The 16,700-nt window shown below is 42.2% G+C and overlaps 1 protein-coding gene across 1 annotated transcript in view; it reads left to right on the top strand.

The window, feature by feature from the left end:
- The window catches only part of LOC140371466 (serine/threonine-protein phosphatase PP1-beta catalytic subunit-like), a 30,094-nt gene that overhangs the window by 5,265 nt on the left and 8,129 nt on the right, over positions 1-16,700 (top strand). The window contains exons 2-3 of the mRNA XM_072458619.1: positions 14,738-14,869; positions 16,328-16,558. Of these exons, the coding sequence (XP_072314720.1) occupies positions 14,738-14,869; positions 16,328-16,558 (363 nt within the window). The remainder of the gene's footprint in view (positions 1-14,737; positions 14,870-16,327; positions 16,559-16,700) is intronic.

A 16,700-nucleotide genomic window follows, 5' to 3' on the forward strand; every position in this document is an offset into this window, starting at 1 on the left:
CCCAGATTGGCTCACGATGCATCTTAGCTGGCAGCCAATCATTTGTAAGCAGCACTTTTTTAATGTTATTTTATAATGAAGTACAAGATTGGTTCCGTTGCACTTCACAAGGACAGCACTCAGGTGAAAAGTCGAATACATCTATAAATTGCTGCATTCACTTTATTGACAAATGCCATAATTAAGCAGATTTGGGCAGATTTTTTGCTAGATTGGAAAGCGGCTTTAAACTGTTTTTGTTGACAAGGACATTCACATTTAATCCACAAGCTACTAGTGTTGTCAAAAGTATCAAAAATCTGATACTAATCTATACCAAAACTAAATATCTCATGTTTCAATGTAACACTCACTGGCTAAGCACAAGCTCAGGAGCAGATGAACCAGATGTGAAGACACGGACACAGGTAAATCAGCTCACAGAGTCATCAAGGACAGAGGGGACAGTAGGTACAGAGGGGACAGAGGGGACAGTAGGGACAGCTGTGGTGTGTTTTCTGTTTGTTAAGTTTCAAAATGCTGTGTGTTTTATTTACAATCCAACTCATATTCACTGAAAAAATAGCCTACTTAGACCCACGGCGCAGCAGACCACAGTTGCAACCGGCACTATATTTCTGTGTAAATATCTCATGTTACAATGTAAACCTGCGGTTTATTGTCAGGTGCGGCTCGTATATGTACAATTTCTATTCCCTCCGTAAATTTTGTGCGCACGGCTTTTATTCAGGAGCACTGTACAGCCTGAAAAGTACGGTAATAATAATCTTGAGCTTTATCAAAATTTAAATAAGAAGAGAAGTATACAAGAAAGTAATATTATCTTGTGTTGAAAATTGCAGCCTGTTCAGGGACAGTTAAAGGTTCTGATTTTTTCAAGCTACAGAGACATGCTGTATAGTGTGTCTATTCTTGGAAAGCGTTTTTTTTTTTTTTTTTTACTTTTATTGCATTCACTTCATGCCACATTGTAAACCAAAAGGGCAATTCATGGTAATAAATGTGCAAGTCAATAGAAACTGGTCTCCTTACGTTCCAAAATGAGTGTCCGAATTAGCTTTAGAGCATACTCAATTAAAGGGATGTCAAGATTAACCGTTTTTTCAATTGTCTTGAATATTTATGACCATGTGGGATTTTTGGACAGTATACTGCAGAAATGTCTCAGGGCAAGACGCGCAGATAAACGTGCTGAACAACCGGTCCGTTACACCGGAGGTCCACACTAGTGCGAGTGAACAGAGCTACAGTCTGCTTCATGAGTTTACACGAGTGCGAGGGGGGGTAGGAGGTAGTGCCAGAGTGTAATCTTACTTGTAAACTCTGTTTTATTCTTCACAAATCTGTTTGTTATTGGCGTGAGCCAAAGGAATGTGACTTTGTCAAAGTCTCAAGCGTTACCATGGAGATCATCTCACTAATAAACTGATTTAATACTTAAAAGAGCTACAATGAGGGGACAATAAGCATAGATTTATATTATTTAATCCATTTGTGGCCATTATATTTTATTTTTAAATGAATATCCTGTATTAAAGGGTAGGCAGGTTAATTGTTGATTGTGAAACATTTTTTCATATATATATATATATATATATATATATATATATATATATATATATATATATATATATATATATATATATATATATATATATATATATATATATATATTTATTCATTTATTTATTTAATTTTTTAAATTAATTAATTAATTAATTTATTTATTTATTTTATTATTATTATTATTATTATTTGCCAACATAAAAAAATACAATATAAATGTTTCCTTTCTCTTTGCTGATAATCTTGAATAATCTAAAATGTGATATTGTCACATCCCTTCACAATTAGCTTTCTTCCATAGCAGTGGACAACTTTCAATGGCTAATGCTAATACCCCTGCCAAAAATTGTAAAAAATATAATCTGTTAGTTATAGCCGTAGTTCCCATTTATTTAAGTTAAATAGAGTTTGCTAAGAAAGTTTCATGATGTTTAATTTTAGACCCCAAACGCCTCCGTGTTTCTCTGTACTGTTTGGTCAGGTTTATTGGCAGTTAAATGTTGAGCTCATATTTCATTTACAGGCTCAGATTGAATTTTGACTCTGTTCCGACTCAAATAGGGAAATCACAACCGCCATAGAAACGGTGACGTTTGTCAGACTGGACAAACCACATGCTCCACGGCTCACTCCACTGGACTGGGTTTTTTGTTTTATAGATTTCTCATTTTGAAACTTATTTTCCCACCCATATTTCAGTTTGCTGTGTTATTTTCTCCATTAGCAAAATAACTCAAACTAGTAAAAATGAAATGTCATTGCAAGAAAAGATTGCAAGACATATGCCAGGTAAAATAATCCGTTTGGCATCGGTTGTGGAACATCCAATTCAAGCCAAGTCCAGATGGTTGCAAAGTGTAATTACTTTTGACATTAGCATAGCCTAGCGCTGATTACAATTTGACAAAAAAAAAACAATAGCAAATGTTCTAAAGCCCTTTTCACATGATTTGTTCTGTCCAAAATAATAACATTGTGTCATGCAGCATTTGGTTTAGCATTTTTATTTGTCAGTAATAAAACATTAAAAAACATAGGTTTTATTGTATTTTGTTTGCCTTTTTTAGGGAACCAGTGAAATAAAACAGCTGCTTGTTGATGTAGCTTACATTTGGACCGACATTCAGTAAATACAGGACTCAATCATGTAATTTGCCTTTTTGTAGTGCCAATATAAATTCTGGGTAGGAAAGTCATCATAACTAATTTTCTTATGTCCATATAAGCACTTCCTCCTGTGCGTCGTCAACATTTTAAAATCATTATATGAGTTGTCCCTGTAAATCCTTTTTATATGTAAAAGGCATGAGCTGCAACAAATACAATTATAATTAGGCTTAAGATATTCCATCCATCACCTGACTAACAACACGGTCATAGTGACAGGTGGGCAATATTGATTCAATCTAAAATTGCGATATTCTGACAATATTTTCACAGTGCACCAGAACACGCCAGAATGTGTATTTTACTAATAAAAAAGAAAACAAAAACATACTCATTGCAGTGTATGTTGAACATTCATGGTTTGTGAAAGCTTTTCTTATTCTTACTTGTTGATTATTGATCACCACAAAAGAGGAGAAATGTCACTTAACCCTTGTTTGATTACACTACTCAGTTTACAGGACATTTTTAAACGTTTTTAATGTTCGACAATATACTCCATACTTTGCATATCTTCAACAACAATTGCAATATTATCCATTTCTGGCTACATCTCCCACCTCTAGTGACAGGCCTAATTCTTGACATTATGTTGGATTTTCTTGTAAAGCCTAACCTAGATTTTTAGTGTTTAGCTATTTAATTTAGTGTTTTCTTTTATTCTATCCATCAGGCTTGAATAAACCTCTTTAGCAGCTTGTTTACTATGCTGTTATCCAAGGCCTGCCCCTTGCTAAGCCCACTCAGCCCATCAAGCCACAACAGAGCGTCTGTGTGGTGCCAGGGCAGGTGTCCCGTGGGCTGGGCATGGCAGAACCAGGGCCAACCACTGCCCCGCACTGTAGCCACTCACAGGCCCCGAGCAGAGAGGCTGCTGGGAGAAACACTCGAGAGGAGTGTAACTCAATCTGGCAACAGCAACTCGCTCCAGAATGAAAGTTTCCCTGACCCAAGTTTTATGGATACCCTGAGAGAAGGATACAACAACGTATTTCTTCATTTATTTAATTTTTCATAAGCCAATTGTTTCATTTTTGGTAACTTTAGAAAGGATTCATGTTCAAGAAAAAAAGTTGTAATCTAAAACAGAATATAAACGAGTAGACTTATCTCTCTTAATGATTCTGCATAATTCCACACGACATTGCAGCTACAATCGACCGCATTAACCCTGAACAAAACCCCAGGCACTGACCCTGTTGGGCATCTGTGGAGGTGCAGTACTTCCTGGTGAGGCTGTTCTCTTGGTCCCATGGCAGACCAGGTTGAGAAAGTGACATTGGTGTATTTGCTTTACAAAGACCAACATCGGAGGCGATTAACTCGGGGTCTTGTTTGGGTCCAATGGCCTGTAATTCATGCTCAGGCACAAATGTAATTTTTTAAGATGTATTTACATATATAAAATCAATGCGCTCTAACCCTGGCTCCAGTTCTGGGTGGACATTGAGACTATTTTCCCCCTAAAATGTAAGTATTTATATATTACTACATAAAGACATGTTTCACCTGAAGCGTTGTCAGAGGCATATGTGGTTTGAACATTAAAGCCAAGCGCCATACTATGTGCCAATGTTCCTGTAAGAAATAAAAAAGTCAACTTTTCACAAACGTTAGGCTGGTATTATCGATGAACAATCAAGATTCAGTAGACAGTGGCTTTGAAACCTGTCCAAGTAAGTCTGCAAGATTTATCACAATCGAACTGAAATCTCAATTTAGATGGTGGCTATTACTTCAATTTACATAGACCAGAGATGGACCAACTACGGCCCGCGGGCCACATCCGGCCCGTTTGTCTTTATAATCCAGCCCGACAAACATGCAAAGTAATATTTATTTATTTATTTTGCCCTTAGGCATCTGTCTGCACTTGTATCCTTGATAAAGATGATGTGAAATTAATTCACACCAATGATCGCGGGCCGGCCCTCCGCTACTTGCCTGTATTCTGATATGGCCCTCGAGGAAAATAATTGCCCACAGGTCAGTATTAAGTATTAAGTAGAAGTCACATTTTAACTGTGAAAGTGCAGATTTGTTGTCCTGGTTTATTATATCTCTGTAATTACTGGGCCTGTCCGCATGAAACAAAAAAAACTGGCTCAAAGATTATCATCTTCTCTGTCAGTATAAATTAACAGGTCTTACGATGTGGTGCTATTAATGAAAGGACTTTAAATCATGAGATTGATATTTCAGATTTGTTGAGCCAATCCCAAACAAAAATGTGTATTTTGGACATTTTGAGAACTCTGGGTATTGTCAATGAACATTTTTACACAATGTGAGATCTGGTTCATCATATTAGACTTGCTTTTGTCATCTTTTCCATCTTTTTCAAGACTTCAGATTGCCTGTAACTTCATAACACACATAGAAAATGCTGTTGTTGAAATACTGTTGTCTAGTTTGCCAGCCTGAGCTTGTGCACAGAGCGTCTTTCCTATTGTAGATCTACTTAACGTGGTTTTCAGCTGTTGGTTCGGTCGGCCGTGGACTTTCCAAGGCATTCTTGTTATGGCAACGACAACAATGGTGGAGCCTTCGCGGCGTCGCCCCCTGGCACCAACCATGGCACCCGGCTCACCCACCGCCCAACCGCCCACCCCCCCACCCATGCAGGCCAATTCAGCTCCCGCTAAACCCTATATACCCGCACCTACCCACTGCATTACTCACAATCAACCCCCTTGGTCCTCTGCTCTCCTCTCAATTTCATCTTTTCTTCTACTCTTACATAGACCACCATTGAGTCGAACAGGGGAAAACGGCAGACAGAAAATACCAAGGGATTTCTCCAGACTTTGCATTCAGTCTCTCTGCGCGTTTGTGAGGGGCCAGTGTGCTCCCTTGGTAAGAGCAGTGAGGGCTGTGAATTGGAAGCTTGCCCGGGAATAGAGAATGGCGCTAAATAAAAGTCTGACATAAGCATCTTCTTCACCGGCGGAACAATGTCCGAACACGCACAGTCATAGTTACTGCTTAGAATTCAGGAGTTGTTCAAGTGCTCTGCTTGCTGCATGAAAGTGCTGATAACTCAAAAGTCTCGGGTTGGGGAAAATGACCATAATATTGAAGGCTGTGTTGATTTTAGAGCTGTAACGATGAATTGACAAAGGTGACTAGGGCTGAAACGAGTTAAATCGATTACTCATAACTAATTTAGCAATGGAATTATAATCTGGGTTATGCACAGACCTGCCTTGTGCGCTGAAAAGGTTTTATGACTCATACATAGCAGGTATTAGTTCAAAAAGACACAGGAAACTTGTGCATTTGCCTGCAATAAGCACTGTGTCAGCCCAATTCAATACATGCAGAACATGCACAGTGCTGATTCTCCACAATATTTTGCCCTTTTGTTGACTGCAGTGAGTATCTTTATAATTAACATGTGCATGCATCAGAATGAATTAGAGTGACACTAAACTTCCCCATCACAACGCATCTATACAACCACCGAGTGCACATTTCAGTCTCCTTCACAGCTGCTGCTTGTTCTACAAAGACAATAAGTCAAAGTCACAACAAGTTAAACAAGTAGGTCTATGACTTTTAATTAGTTCAAGTTATGAGTGTAAACAGGAAGTAAACTTGCCTCCCTTTCCTTTCTAGGAATAAGCTTATTTTGAACTTTGGGCTTTGACTAAGTATTTCCAAGAAATATTGTAGTTTATCATACCGACTAAAATATCGTAATATTTATAAAAACAGTATTCTTCAGGTTTCACAAATACCCACCAAGATAAGACATTCATATTGTTTTTCATTGACAAAACACAAATAAAGTACATAATAGTATATCACTTTTTGTGTGGGTGAAAACGGGTCATTAAATGTTCATATTGAGTGTTTGTCTGAGTCAGTGGAAAGAATGTCACTAAGTGTGCTTTTATAACTTTTTTTGTAGCATTTCTGTAGCCATTTTTGCTAAATTGGTGCTATTCAAATGGGACTCCTTAAATGTCTCTGTTGATTCAACAGAAAGTTTTTCACTCTTCTAATATGTTTCCTGCCAAATTATGTGTATTTTAAGCACCACTATTTCAAGTTGAGTTACAGTCTTAATTTAAGTTATTGACATAGTGTTACCCCAGAATAATAAAAAGGAAGCGGCGCTAGCATCACAATAGCATTTAGCCCGCAGCTCTTGTTAGCACTTTTGGATAACAACACAAATTTGGGCAATTGGACACTTTATTCTTCATGACTTTTGTGACTGTATTTGGTACAATATTCTCCTAAACTAAGCAAATTTGCTAAGAAAATGTGAATGCTCTGCCTCCAAAACGAAATGCCATACATTTAGGGAGCCTCCTATCCGTTCAAATTGACTGTTAGCATTGCAAGCTAACTTTGTTCCCTATATGTAATTTATTTTTACTTCATAGTATCCACTGCATTAGTATTTCTGGTTTTCTTTGTTAAGACATAATTCAATAAACATTTCAATAATTTTGAATGTACAAAAATAAATAATGATTATAATTGTTTCGTTATTTAAACCTAATCCAAGTCATTTGTAACAGATTATTCACTGCGATAGGGCCCTGTTTTAAGATGGTAATAACTTGCTGACATCAGTGTGCTTTAGCTTGCGTTAGCCTGCGTTCGCTAACAGGCCGTACATTGTTGCGTCCCCCCTGAATTCCATTGCTGCCCTGTCTGTTCCCTGCACTTTTTCCATCACCACTGCGATCTGCCTCCTGACCATATATGGACATGCCTTTAAGAAGCGCCCTTATCTGCTCCGGCTCCTTTTCGGTCACTGTTAAAAAGCAAAAGGAAACAGTTGACCCGTTCTTGAACCGTCTCCAAAACCAGCCGTGGAGGAGACAATACGGCCTGATTTGGACAGATAGTTACACAGCCTTTAATAGCATGATGATATGTAGCTATTCTGCAAACTTTTAACCTTTTGTCCCCGGCTCCCATAGCAATAGTAAAACAAACGACATCACTACTATAATGGCGCACACGTTTTGATTTAACAGCTTTTGTTTGTGACTGTTTTAAAAGTCTATTAAAACAGTCACAAATAAATTAAAAATCTATTCACCTTATTCCGCCCACTTTTCCCCTCTTTTTCTGTCACGGTTCTGCACAAAGTCAACAATGCGCCGACAATGCAGCCCTATGTTCACTAATACAACCAGAAGGAGGATTATGTCTGATGGTGATGCTCAGACCAACTAACACGGAGTACGTTTGTTTTCATAAATTTGGTCACAAACCTGAGAACGAATGACAGTGTGAATGAAAGATGACTCTTATTGGTCTTAGTCTCAAACATCGAAAACCGACTGTTATTGGCTAAAGTTTGTGTAAGAGCGTGCAAAAAGTCCTTCAACATAAACTAACCAAAACAACATTCAAAAAAGTCCAGGTTTAGCCAACAATACTGCTCTTTACTAGGACAACAAATATACATATAACTGATTAGCATGCAAGAAATGATAAAAAAAAAAAAAAAAACATCAAATAAAATCTCAAGGACTAAAACGGAATTAAATCTGTCTCGGATATAAGTTCAACTAAAGGATGTTTTGCTAGTTTTGTTGGTTAGCTTTCAGACATGCTGCATGCTTGCTAGTCATCTGTGCTCATGTGACGCGTACGTAATCATAACAACAGCGTAGGAATTTGCTTCACCTCTGTAACCTTTGCCCTCCATCTGTTCATTGGGCATCGTGTTTTAAAAGGTGAACCCCGCCCATGTGCCTGAGGCTGGTCTGATTGGAGTGTGTGGAATGTGGCCACGTGCAGAGAGGAGATGTATAGTAACAGCACGAGGTGACGTCAGTGCCGTTCAGAGGACGGACAGGCCATGACCTCAGCTGCTCAAGAGGAGACAGTCGGGGAGGAGATGGAGGAGGGTTGTTTAGTGACTTGGAAGAATGGGTTTTAACACAGTACGAGAATTAAGTGTGTTTACGAGAGGCTTGGCTGCTGAACCTACGCTGAACACCTGTTTGCGTCTGATGTAGGGCGAGGTGCTGTTAGATTTGTTTTTCGATACCAGTACTTTAACGATACTTGCTTTTTGATACCGGCTCCTGAATGGTTATTTTTACAGTGCCTTGTTGTTTGAGATTGTAAATTAATGGAAACTGTTTTTTTCAGCATTTAATCACATTATAATTGTTCAATCTTATTTTCAAATGATGTAGTGTTCTGTTATAACTCAAACAATGCACAAACGAATGAACGCGAGCCGCTAACCCTTACCCAAAAAATGCGACTTATACTCCAGTGTGACTTATATATGTTTTTTCTTCTCTATTATGCATTTTTTTGGCTGTTGCAACTTATAGTCCGGAAAATACGGTATATAAACAGGGCCTTAGATCCATGGAAAGTCCAGAAAAGTTTACTTACTTAAATACTGTTGAGGGTGATGACCTATTTATCTGATATTGTGGACGATTTAGCTGCGTATAGCCTATATCTGAGTTTGTGAAATTGTATTATTCGAACATTAATTTTCCAGGCATGTTGACTGCAATCTGAGTGAGGGACAACATCACTAGCACATTCTACACAATATTGGAGGTAAAAACTCTAAAATCCTCACCAATATAGAAATGGTGAAGCAGAAGTCCTTGTTTTTGAATATGAAGTGAAATCATGATGTGGTGTATTCTGGATGTATTCCACACAGTGGTCTCTGTTAGCATGCAGGGCGTGGGCTGAGGGAGACGGCTCTATCTGCACATCGCCTCCCCTGATAGAGCTCCGTTACACCTAGCACGCTCCCGCAAATTGGCCCGAGCGGGGGTTGCCATGGTGACGGTGTGTACGGATACCGCCACCATGTCCTGTCTCAGCACCATATGTGGCACTAATTTGCCTCCAGCGCAGTGCAGCAGTGACTGGCACACATCTGGCTGAAGAAGGTCACCTGGTCAAATTTAAAAGATAAACTGGGCAGTCCTTTACTAATAACTACACTGATGAAGGGTTAAAATGACTTCATGGGGCGAGGAAGTAGAAGAATACAACAAAATATCTAATAAGAGCGAGGGTTTCTCAGGAGGGTTGTCTTCGGGTCGATGTCGGAAAATGTTGCAAGGCTGATTTTCTGTCCAGAGACAACAGGGTGTGACGACGATCACTTCAAACAACCCGAAAATACATATTCAACCATCCCAGTAACTTAAGTTAATAAGATGGAATGTTATGTAGTTTTAACCTTTAACATCCAGTGCACTCACACTTTGTTAAGCCCTTGTTCTCTCAACGCTGCATTTCACACGCACAAGAGTGAACTCTGTTGACAAATGTAATGAATGTCTGTAGCAGCATTTTTTCTTGGAAATAGTTTTATGTGTGTCAATGGGTCCATAAAAGAGCTGCTCGTGTAAGAATGTCTGTGAGAACCTGAAATGGAATTTTCACTTTTACTAGAAAAATCATTGTACACAATAATACATTGTATTTGTTCTAGTGGTAGTGTTTTCACAATACTACAATTTCAAAGTCTATTTTGATACTAAAGAATAAACTTGGAACCCAATTTTGATTTAAAAATTTTAAAGAATTTAAAAAATTCAAATTCTAAAAAAATATTTTCAACACAAAACAATAGTCTCTTGTGTTACCGTGCAGTCTTCCACTAGTTCTGATCTGCTCAACATCATTTTAGTACCAATTTTGAAGAAAAAGTACAATTTCTAGTGCCTGAAATAACAAAGCAATTGCAACATTATGTAAAGTTGAGTAAATGGTGGGCGCTTTTTCAGTCTATTTGACTGAAATCTTGCACACACACACACACACACACACACACACACACACACACACACACACACACACACACACACACACACACACACACACTCCTTGCATTGTTCACACTGGAGTTGCCCGGTGCTGTGCCCTGCTGCCCGGGCGACACAGTCTGTTTGAGCTCTTGTTCGGGGATAAGAAGGTCACGCTGCAGTGGCTTGTGTTACTATGTTTTGATCAGACTTAAATGCCAAGGATGAACAGGGCAACTGCGCCGTGCATCATCTCTATTGTGGAGACGAGCGCTGAGACACTTGTTTGTTTTAAAAGACTCTATGGGCATTGTTAGGATGAGGTTGCGTTTGCGTTGCGTAACTTTTTGGGATGTTCACTGTATGCGAAAGCGATATAAAAAAAAAGGAACATTTAATCTATTGAATTTTATCGTTATGGTATTGGCTCCACAAACGTTTCATGTTAATCTTATGGGTTCAAGTCCATTCAACTGACGACGATCACGTCTTTGGGGTTGAATAACGGCACCAATTTCTGTGTACTGATCATTTGTATGTGCCAGTTTTTTGTTTCATGTTGATAGGCCCAGTAATTAAAGATATGACCCATAAACAAATCTGCAAAAAGTGAGAATTCGGACCTCTCTCAGCTCAGTTTGAAACTATAGGGATTCTAGGATGTTGCGATGAACCCAACCTATAGAGTTCCTGCACCTTGTGTCTATTTTTGTTGAGGCCGCCATTACGACAGTGAAGAAAGCGAGCCGGCCTAACATTTAGCTTTTGGAGTTTATCTTTGTCGTTAAAGAAGTCATAAATAACAATACATCTTTAAAACAAATCAGATTAAACATTGACGACCGTCACATGTCACGATTGTGCTTTTGAAGAGTTTAGATTGTGTAGATTATTGTGCCCTACATCTGCAAAATCTTCTTTCTAATATCATCAAACTTTATGATAAAACTCTGTACATATTCATAATTTCAATGACCTGATCTTGATAAAATAATGACAAATCAAAAATGAGTTATATTTTGTCATTGGTGTTATCTGTGCTGAGTTGACAGTAGAGTTGATTTCATATTCTCCAGTTGGGACATGAGTGACACCTGCTTTGGACTCACCGTGAACGTCTGTGTATGTCCTGAAACTGTCCAAATATTTGTCTATATATTTGTCCCCAGGGTGGGTGTGTGGGGAGGACAGGACGGGAGGTGTGTGGGGAGGACAGGACGGGAGGTGTGTGGGGAGGACAGGACGGGAGGTGTGTGGGGAGGACAGGACGGGAGGCGTGTGGGGAGGACAGGACAGGAGGCGTGTGTGGGGAGAGACAGGACAAGGTGCTTAGGAAGGAGGGAAAGAAACTGTTCCTATGGCGGGAGGTTCTGGTCCGGATGGACCGTAGCCTCCTGCCTGAGGGGAGTGGCCTCCTGCCTGAGGGGAGTGGCCTCCTGCCTGAGGGGAGTGGCCTCCTGCCTGAGGGGAGTGGCTCAAATAGTCCGTGTCCAGGGTGAGAAGGGTCGGCTGTGATCTGACCTGCTCGTCCCAGAGCCCTGGAGACGTACAGGTCCTGCAGAGATGGAAGTCTGCAGCCGAACACCTTCTCAGCAGAGGGCGCTGTAGTCTCTGTTTGTCCCTGGCTGTGGCTCCAGCGTACCACATGGTGATGGAGGAGGTGATGGAGGAGGTGATGGAGGAGGTGATGGAGGAGGTGATGGAGGAGGTGATGGAGGAGGTGATGGAGGAGGTGAGGATGGACTCAATGATGGTAGAACTGCAGCATCATCTCCGCTGTCAGCTTGGTTTTCCTCAGCTGCTGTAGGAAGTACATCCTCTGCTGGGTCTTCTGGATGAGGAGCTGATGGTGGCTCCCACTTGAGGTCCTGGTGATGGTGGTGCAGAGGAAGTGGAGGGAGTCCACGGTGGAGATGGGGGAGTCTGTGATAGTAAGGGGGGGCTGTGACTTTCCTGAAGTCCACGATCATCTCCACTGTCTTCTGGCCGTATGCATCAGTTGTAGTGTTATTATTAATACCTCTGCTTTGGCTTCTCATGTTTAGAACTAAATATAATATATCTACTTAAAGCACACATGACTCTCTCAGTCAGGAGTTAGAGCTCCATGTCATTCTGATTCACTTTCACTTGTCTCATTAGTTTTAAGTTTATACTCTCCATTTTCAAATGCAGAGTAAAAATAATGTGTTTCCATGTTGTAAATGTCCGATGTATCAGCCCTGGACAGTAACTTTACATCATCGATAAATTGTTAAGTGGAATGTTGGTGTTAAAGTGCCTCATTATTCTCAGTCCAATATTAAGGCAGAACTAACACAGGAGAATGATGTACGTGGCAGTTTCTCAACATCCACAACATTAATATTCCTGTTTGGATGATTTTTTTTCTGTACAACTTTTATATCCTTATGTGATTAAAGCTGAACTTTGATGTCACCAATAATCAAACCACACGCTCTTTAACAGCTTTAACAGAGCTGACCAGTAAGATGTGTTGTTAGCTTTAAAGGTTGCTTTGGAAAACATCCTACTATTTTTACTTTCGCTGGCTAATGTTACATCTGAATGAAACACTAGTGTCTGGTGCTGAATCACGACTCTGACAGTTTACTGCATGTCCTCCCTTCTCTCATCCCCCATTGCACTCTCTCCTCTCCTGTCTAATAAAGCCTACGGGCAACAAAAACTGAAATGTTTAAGATAAAGTGATGAATCAGCTGTTTGTTTGTCCGTTTGCCGGTCAGATTGTCGTCCAAACAGTCAAGTGTTGAAATCCTGTTGCAGCTTTTGTTCATGTTCATTTTTCGACATTTTCACGAGTTCCGAAGCTCCACATGAACGCAGCATAAGTCCACACGGTAATATGATACAAACTGAAGTCGTTTTGTTGAAAATGACATTATTAGCGGTAAGTTTGAGCCTTTTCCTTAGAATAAAAACAAAAGTTGTATTTTATTTTAATTGTATCACCATAAATCACCTTTGTACTACCACCACCACCACCACCACCACCAGCACCACCACCACCACCACCAGCACCACCACCACCACCAGCACCACCACCACCACCACCACCACCACCACCAGCACCACCACCACCACCAGCGTGGGAACTGCAGTCCTTTCACCTGCGTCATGGACAGAGCCTCTGGACGCATAATGTGATAATGTCTGGAGCCGGACATCACTGTAAACTGTGTATGCGTGTGTGTGTGTGTGTGTGTGCGTGCATGTGCGGCCCCGTCCACTCCGCTGCCGTCGGTTATACAACAGGAAGTGTCTCCAAAAACACCCCATGACACCCACCCTGGCCAGCAGCACCCATGGGAGCTATTTTCTCCTCTGCGTGTTGCCTAAACCCGGTCGCCCGTATTTACGGGCAGTGAAGACAGGACCAGCCCGGATGCATCGTTTAAGAGTTTGCACAACTTCACTCAGACATATTAAGCAAAATCGACTTCTCTTTTACCTACTCAACGTTGTATTCAGAGTGTTCCATGCAATCAAACAGGGACAGGACAATAATGGGCAATAATATCGTTTATTGCAATAAAAAGAGTTCACAATCATTTGCGGTACACGTTGTATTATTGGCAACAGTATAATTGCCACTATATCATTAAATTGACATTCTCATCTAGTGCTTTATTTTTTTTATATATATAACAAACTACAATACTATAATACTGGTAGATAGTTAAACAACTTTAAACTATTTTTTTTCTTTTTCGAAATATCAAAATGTACACAAACACAAGAAACAGCAGCAGAGAGAACATAGAGGACAGAAATGACATGAAGATAAAGAACATCCAAAGAAAGTTAAGGCACACTTATTCATACGTATTACTCGTAACATTACGTAACAATTTAAACTATCAGCAATTTGAATGATGATTGTGATATTATTCATATTTTTATCGTTATCGTGTCAGTGGAGGCTCCATCCGTTGCTGTTAAGTTAATATAACAATTAGCAACATTAGCCGCTAGCATTGACGGGATTAGCCTGTTGCTCACTTGGCTAGCTTACATACAAATTAATAGTTTATTTCTTAGCGTTTGTGTCATGCATGTGGTCTTTTCACCGACAGTGTGTTAAAATGGGGGTCCAGTGAGTCTTTAGTTAGTTTGATTATTCATTGTCGTATGTCGCACCCGAGCGCTGAAGCGAGGGCCTTTGTTTGTGGATTTTGTTCTCTGACAATTGCAATAAAACCTTTTTTGTTGTTGTGCAGTGCGAGGATGCAGACCGGGGAAGATCGTGCAGATGTCGGAGGCGGAGGTCCGGGGCCTCTGCATAAAGTCCAGAGAGATCTTCCTGAGTCAGCCCATCCTGCTGGAGCTGGAGGCCCCGCTCAAGATCTGTGGTAGGTCCAATCACCAGTTATTAAGAACCATTCAATAATGCTGTCTCTCCCCTCCCCACACGCCTCCTGTCCTGTCCTGTCTCTCCCCACACGCCTCCTGTCCTGTCCTGTCTCTCCCCACACGCCTCCTGTCCTGTCTCTCCCCACACGCCTCCTGTCCTGTCCTGTCTCTCCCCACACGCCTCCTGTCCTGTCCTGTCTCTCCCCACACGCCTCCTGTCCTGTCCTGTCTCTCCCCACACGCCTCCTGTCCTGTCCTGTCTCTCCCCACACGCCTCCTGTCCTGTCCTGTCTCTCCCCACACGCCTCCTGTCCTGTCCTGTCTCTCCCCACACGCCTCCTGTCCTGTCCTGTCTCTCCCCACACGCCTCCTGTCCTGTCCTGTCTCTCCCCACACGCCTCCTGTCCTGTCCTGTCTCTCCCCACACGCCTCCTGTCCTGTCCTGTCTCTCCCCACACGCCTCCTGTCCTGTCCTGTCTCTCCCCACACGCCTCCTGTCCTGTCCTGTCTCTCCCCACACGCCTCCTGTCCTGTCCTGTCTCTCCCCACACGCCTCCTGTCCTGTCCTGTCTCTCCCCACACGCCTCCTGTCCTGTCCTGTCTCTCCCCACACGCCTCCTGTCCTGTCCTGTCTCTCCCCACACGCCTCCTGTCCTGTCCTGTCTCTCCCCACACGCCTCCTGTCCTGTCCTGTCTCTCCCCACACGCCTCCTGTCCTGTCTCTCCCCACACGCCTCCTGTCCTGTCCTGTCTCTCCCCACACGCCTCCTGTCCTGTCCTGTCTCTCCCCACACGCCTCCTGTCCTGTCCTGTCTCTCCCCACACGCCTCCTGTCCTGTCCTGTCTCTCCCCACACGCCTCCTGTCCTGTCCTGTCTCTCCCCACACGCCTCCTGTCCTGTCCTGTCTCCCCCCACACGCCTCCTGTCCTGTCCTGTCTCCCCCCACACGCCTCCTGTCCTGTCCTGTCTCCCTCCACACGCCTCCTGTCCTGTCCTGTCTCCCCCCACACGCCTCCTGTCCTGTCCTGTCTCTCCCCACACGCCTCCTGTCCTGTCCTGTCTCCCCCCACACGCCTCCTGTCCTGTCCTGTCTCCCCCCACACACCTCCTGTCCTGTCCTGTCTCTCCCCACACGCCTCCTGTCCTGTCCTGTCTCTCCCCACACGCCTCCTGTCCTGTCCTGTCCTGTCTCTCCCCACACGCCTCCTGTCCTGTCCTGTCTCTCCCCACACGCCTCCTGTCCTGTCCTGTCTCTCCCCACACGCCTCCTGTCCTGTCCTGCCTCTTTTCTATGGTTCATCGTCGTTGCCTTAGAAGATCTACATTTGAATTACAATTACGGTCCTTTTTAACACCCCGTTGCGCCCCAAACATCAAGTTGATTTCCTGTCATTACACATGAACTGTTTGCCATGTGGACCGGCCCTCGACCTCGTTTGTCTGCGCTTTTCCTCAGGTGACATCCACGGCCAGTACACAGACCTGCTCCGGCTCTTCGAGTACGGCGGCTTCCCTCCCGAGGCCAACTACCTGTTCCTGGGAGACTACGTGGACCGGGGGAAGCAGTCCCTGGAGACCATCTGCCTGCTGCTGGCCTACAAGATCAAGTACCCCGAGAACTTCTTCCTCCTGAGGGGCAACCACGAGTGCGCCTCCATCAACCGCATCTACGGCTTCTACGACGAGTGTGAGTGACTCTGCGGCGCGGTTCCAGATGAAAACCATATATTCATCATGATTTCACTCGTTTTTTCTGTAGTTAAAGGGGCTGTAACCTATAAATTCCATGTAATATAGTCAATACTCCAGTACAGATGTATAAAATGCAT

This window comes from Eucyclogobius newberryi, unplaced genomic scaffold, assembly GCF_026437365.1.
Source record: "Eucyclogobius newberryi isolate DKJ021-1_F unplaced genomic scaffold, fEucNew1.0.hap1 SCAF_22, whole genome shotgun sequence".
NCBI lineage: Eukaryota > Metazoa > Chordata > Actinopteri > Gobiiformes > Gobiidae > Eucyclogobius > Eucyclogobius newberryi.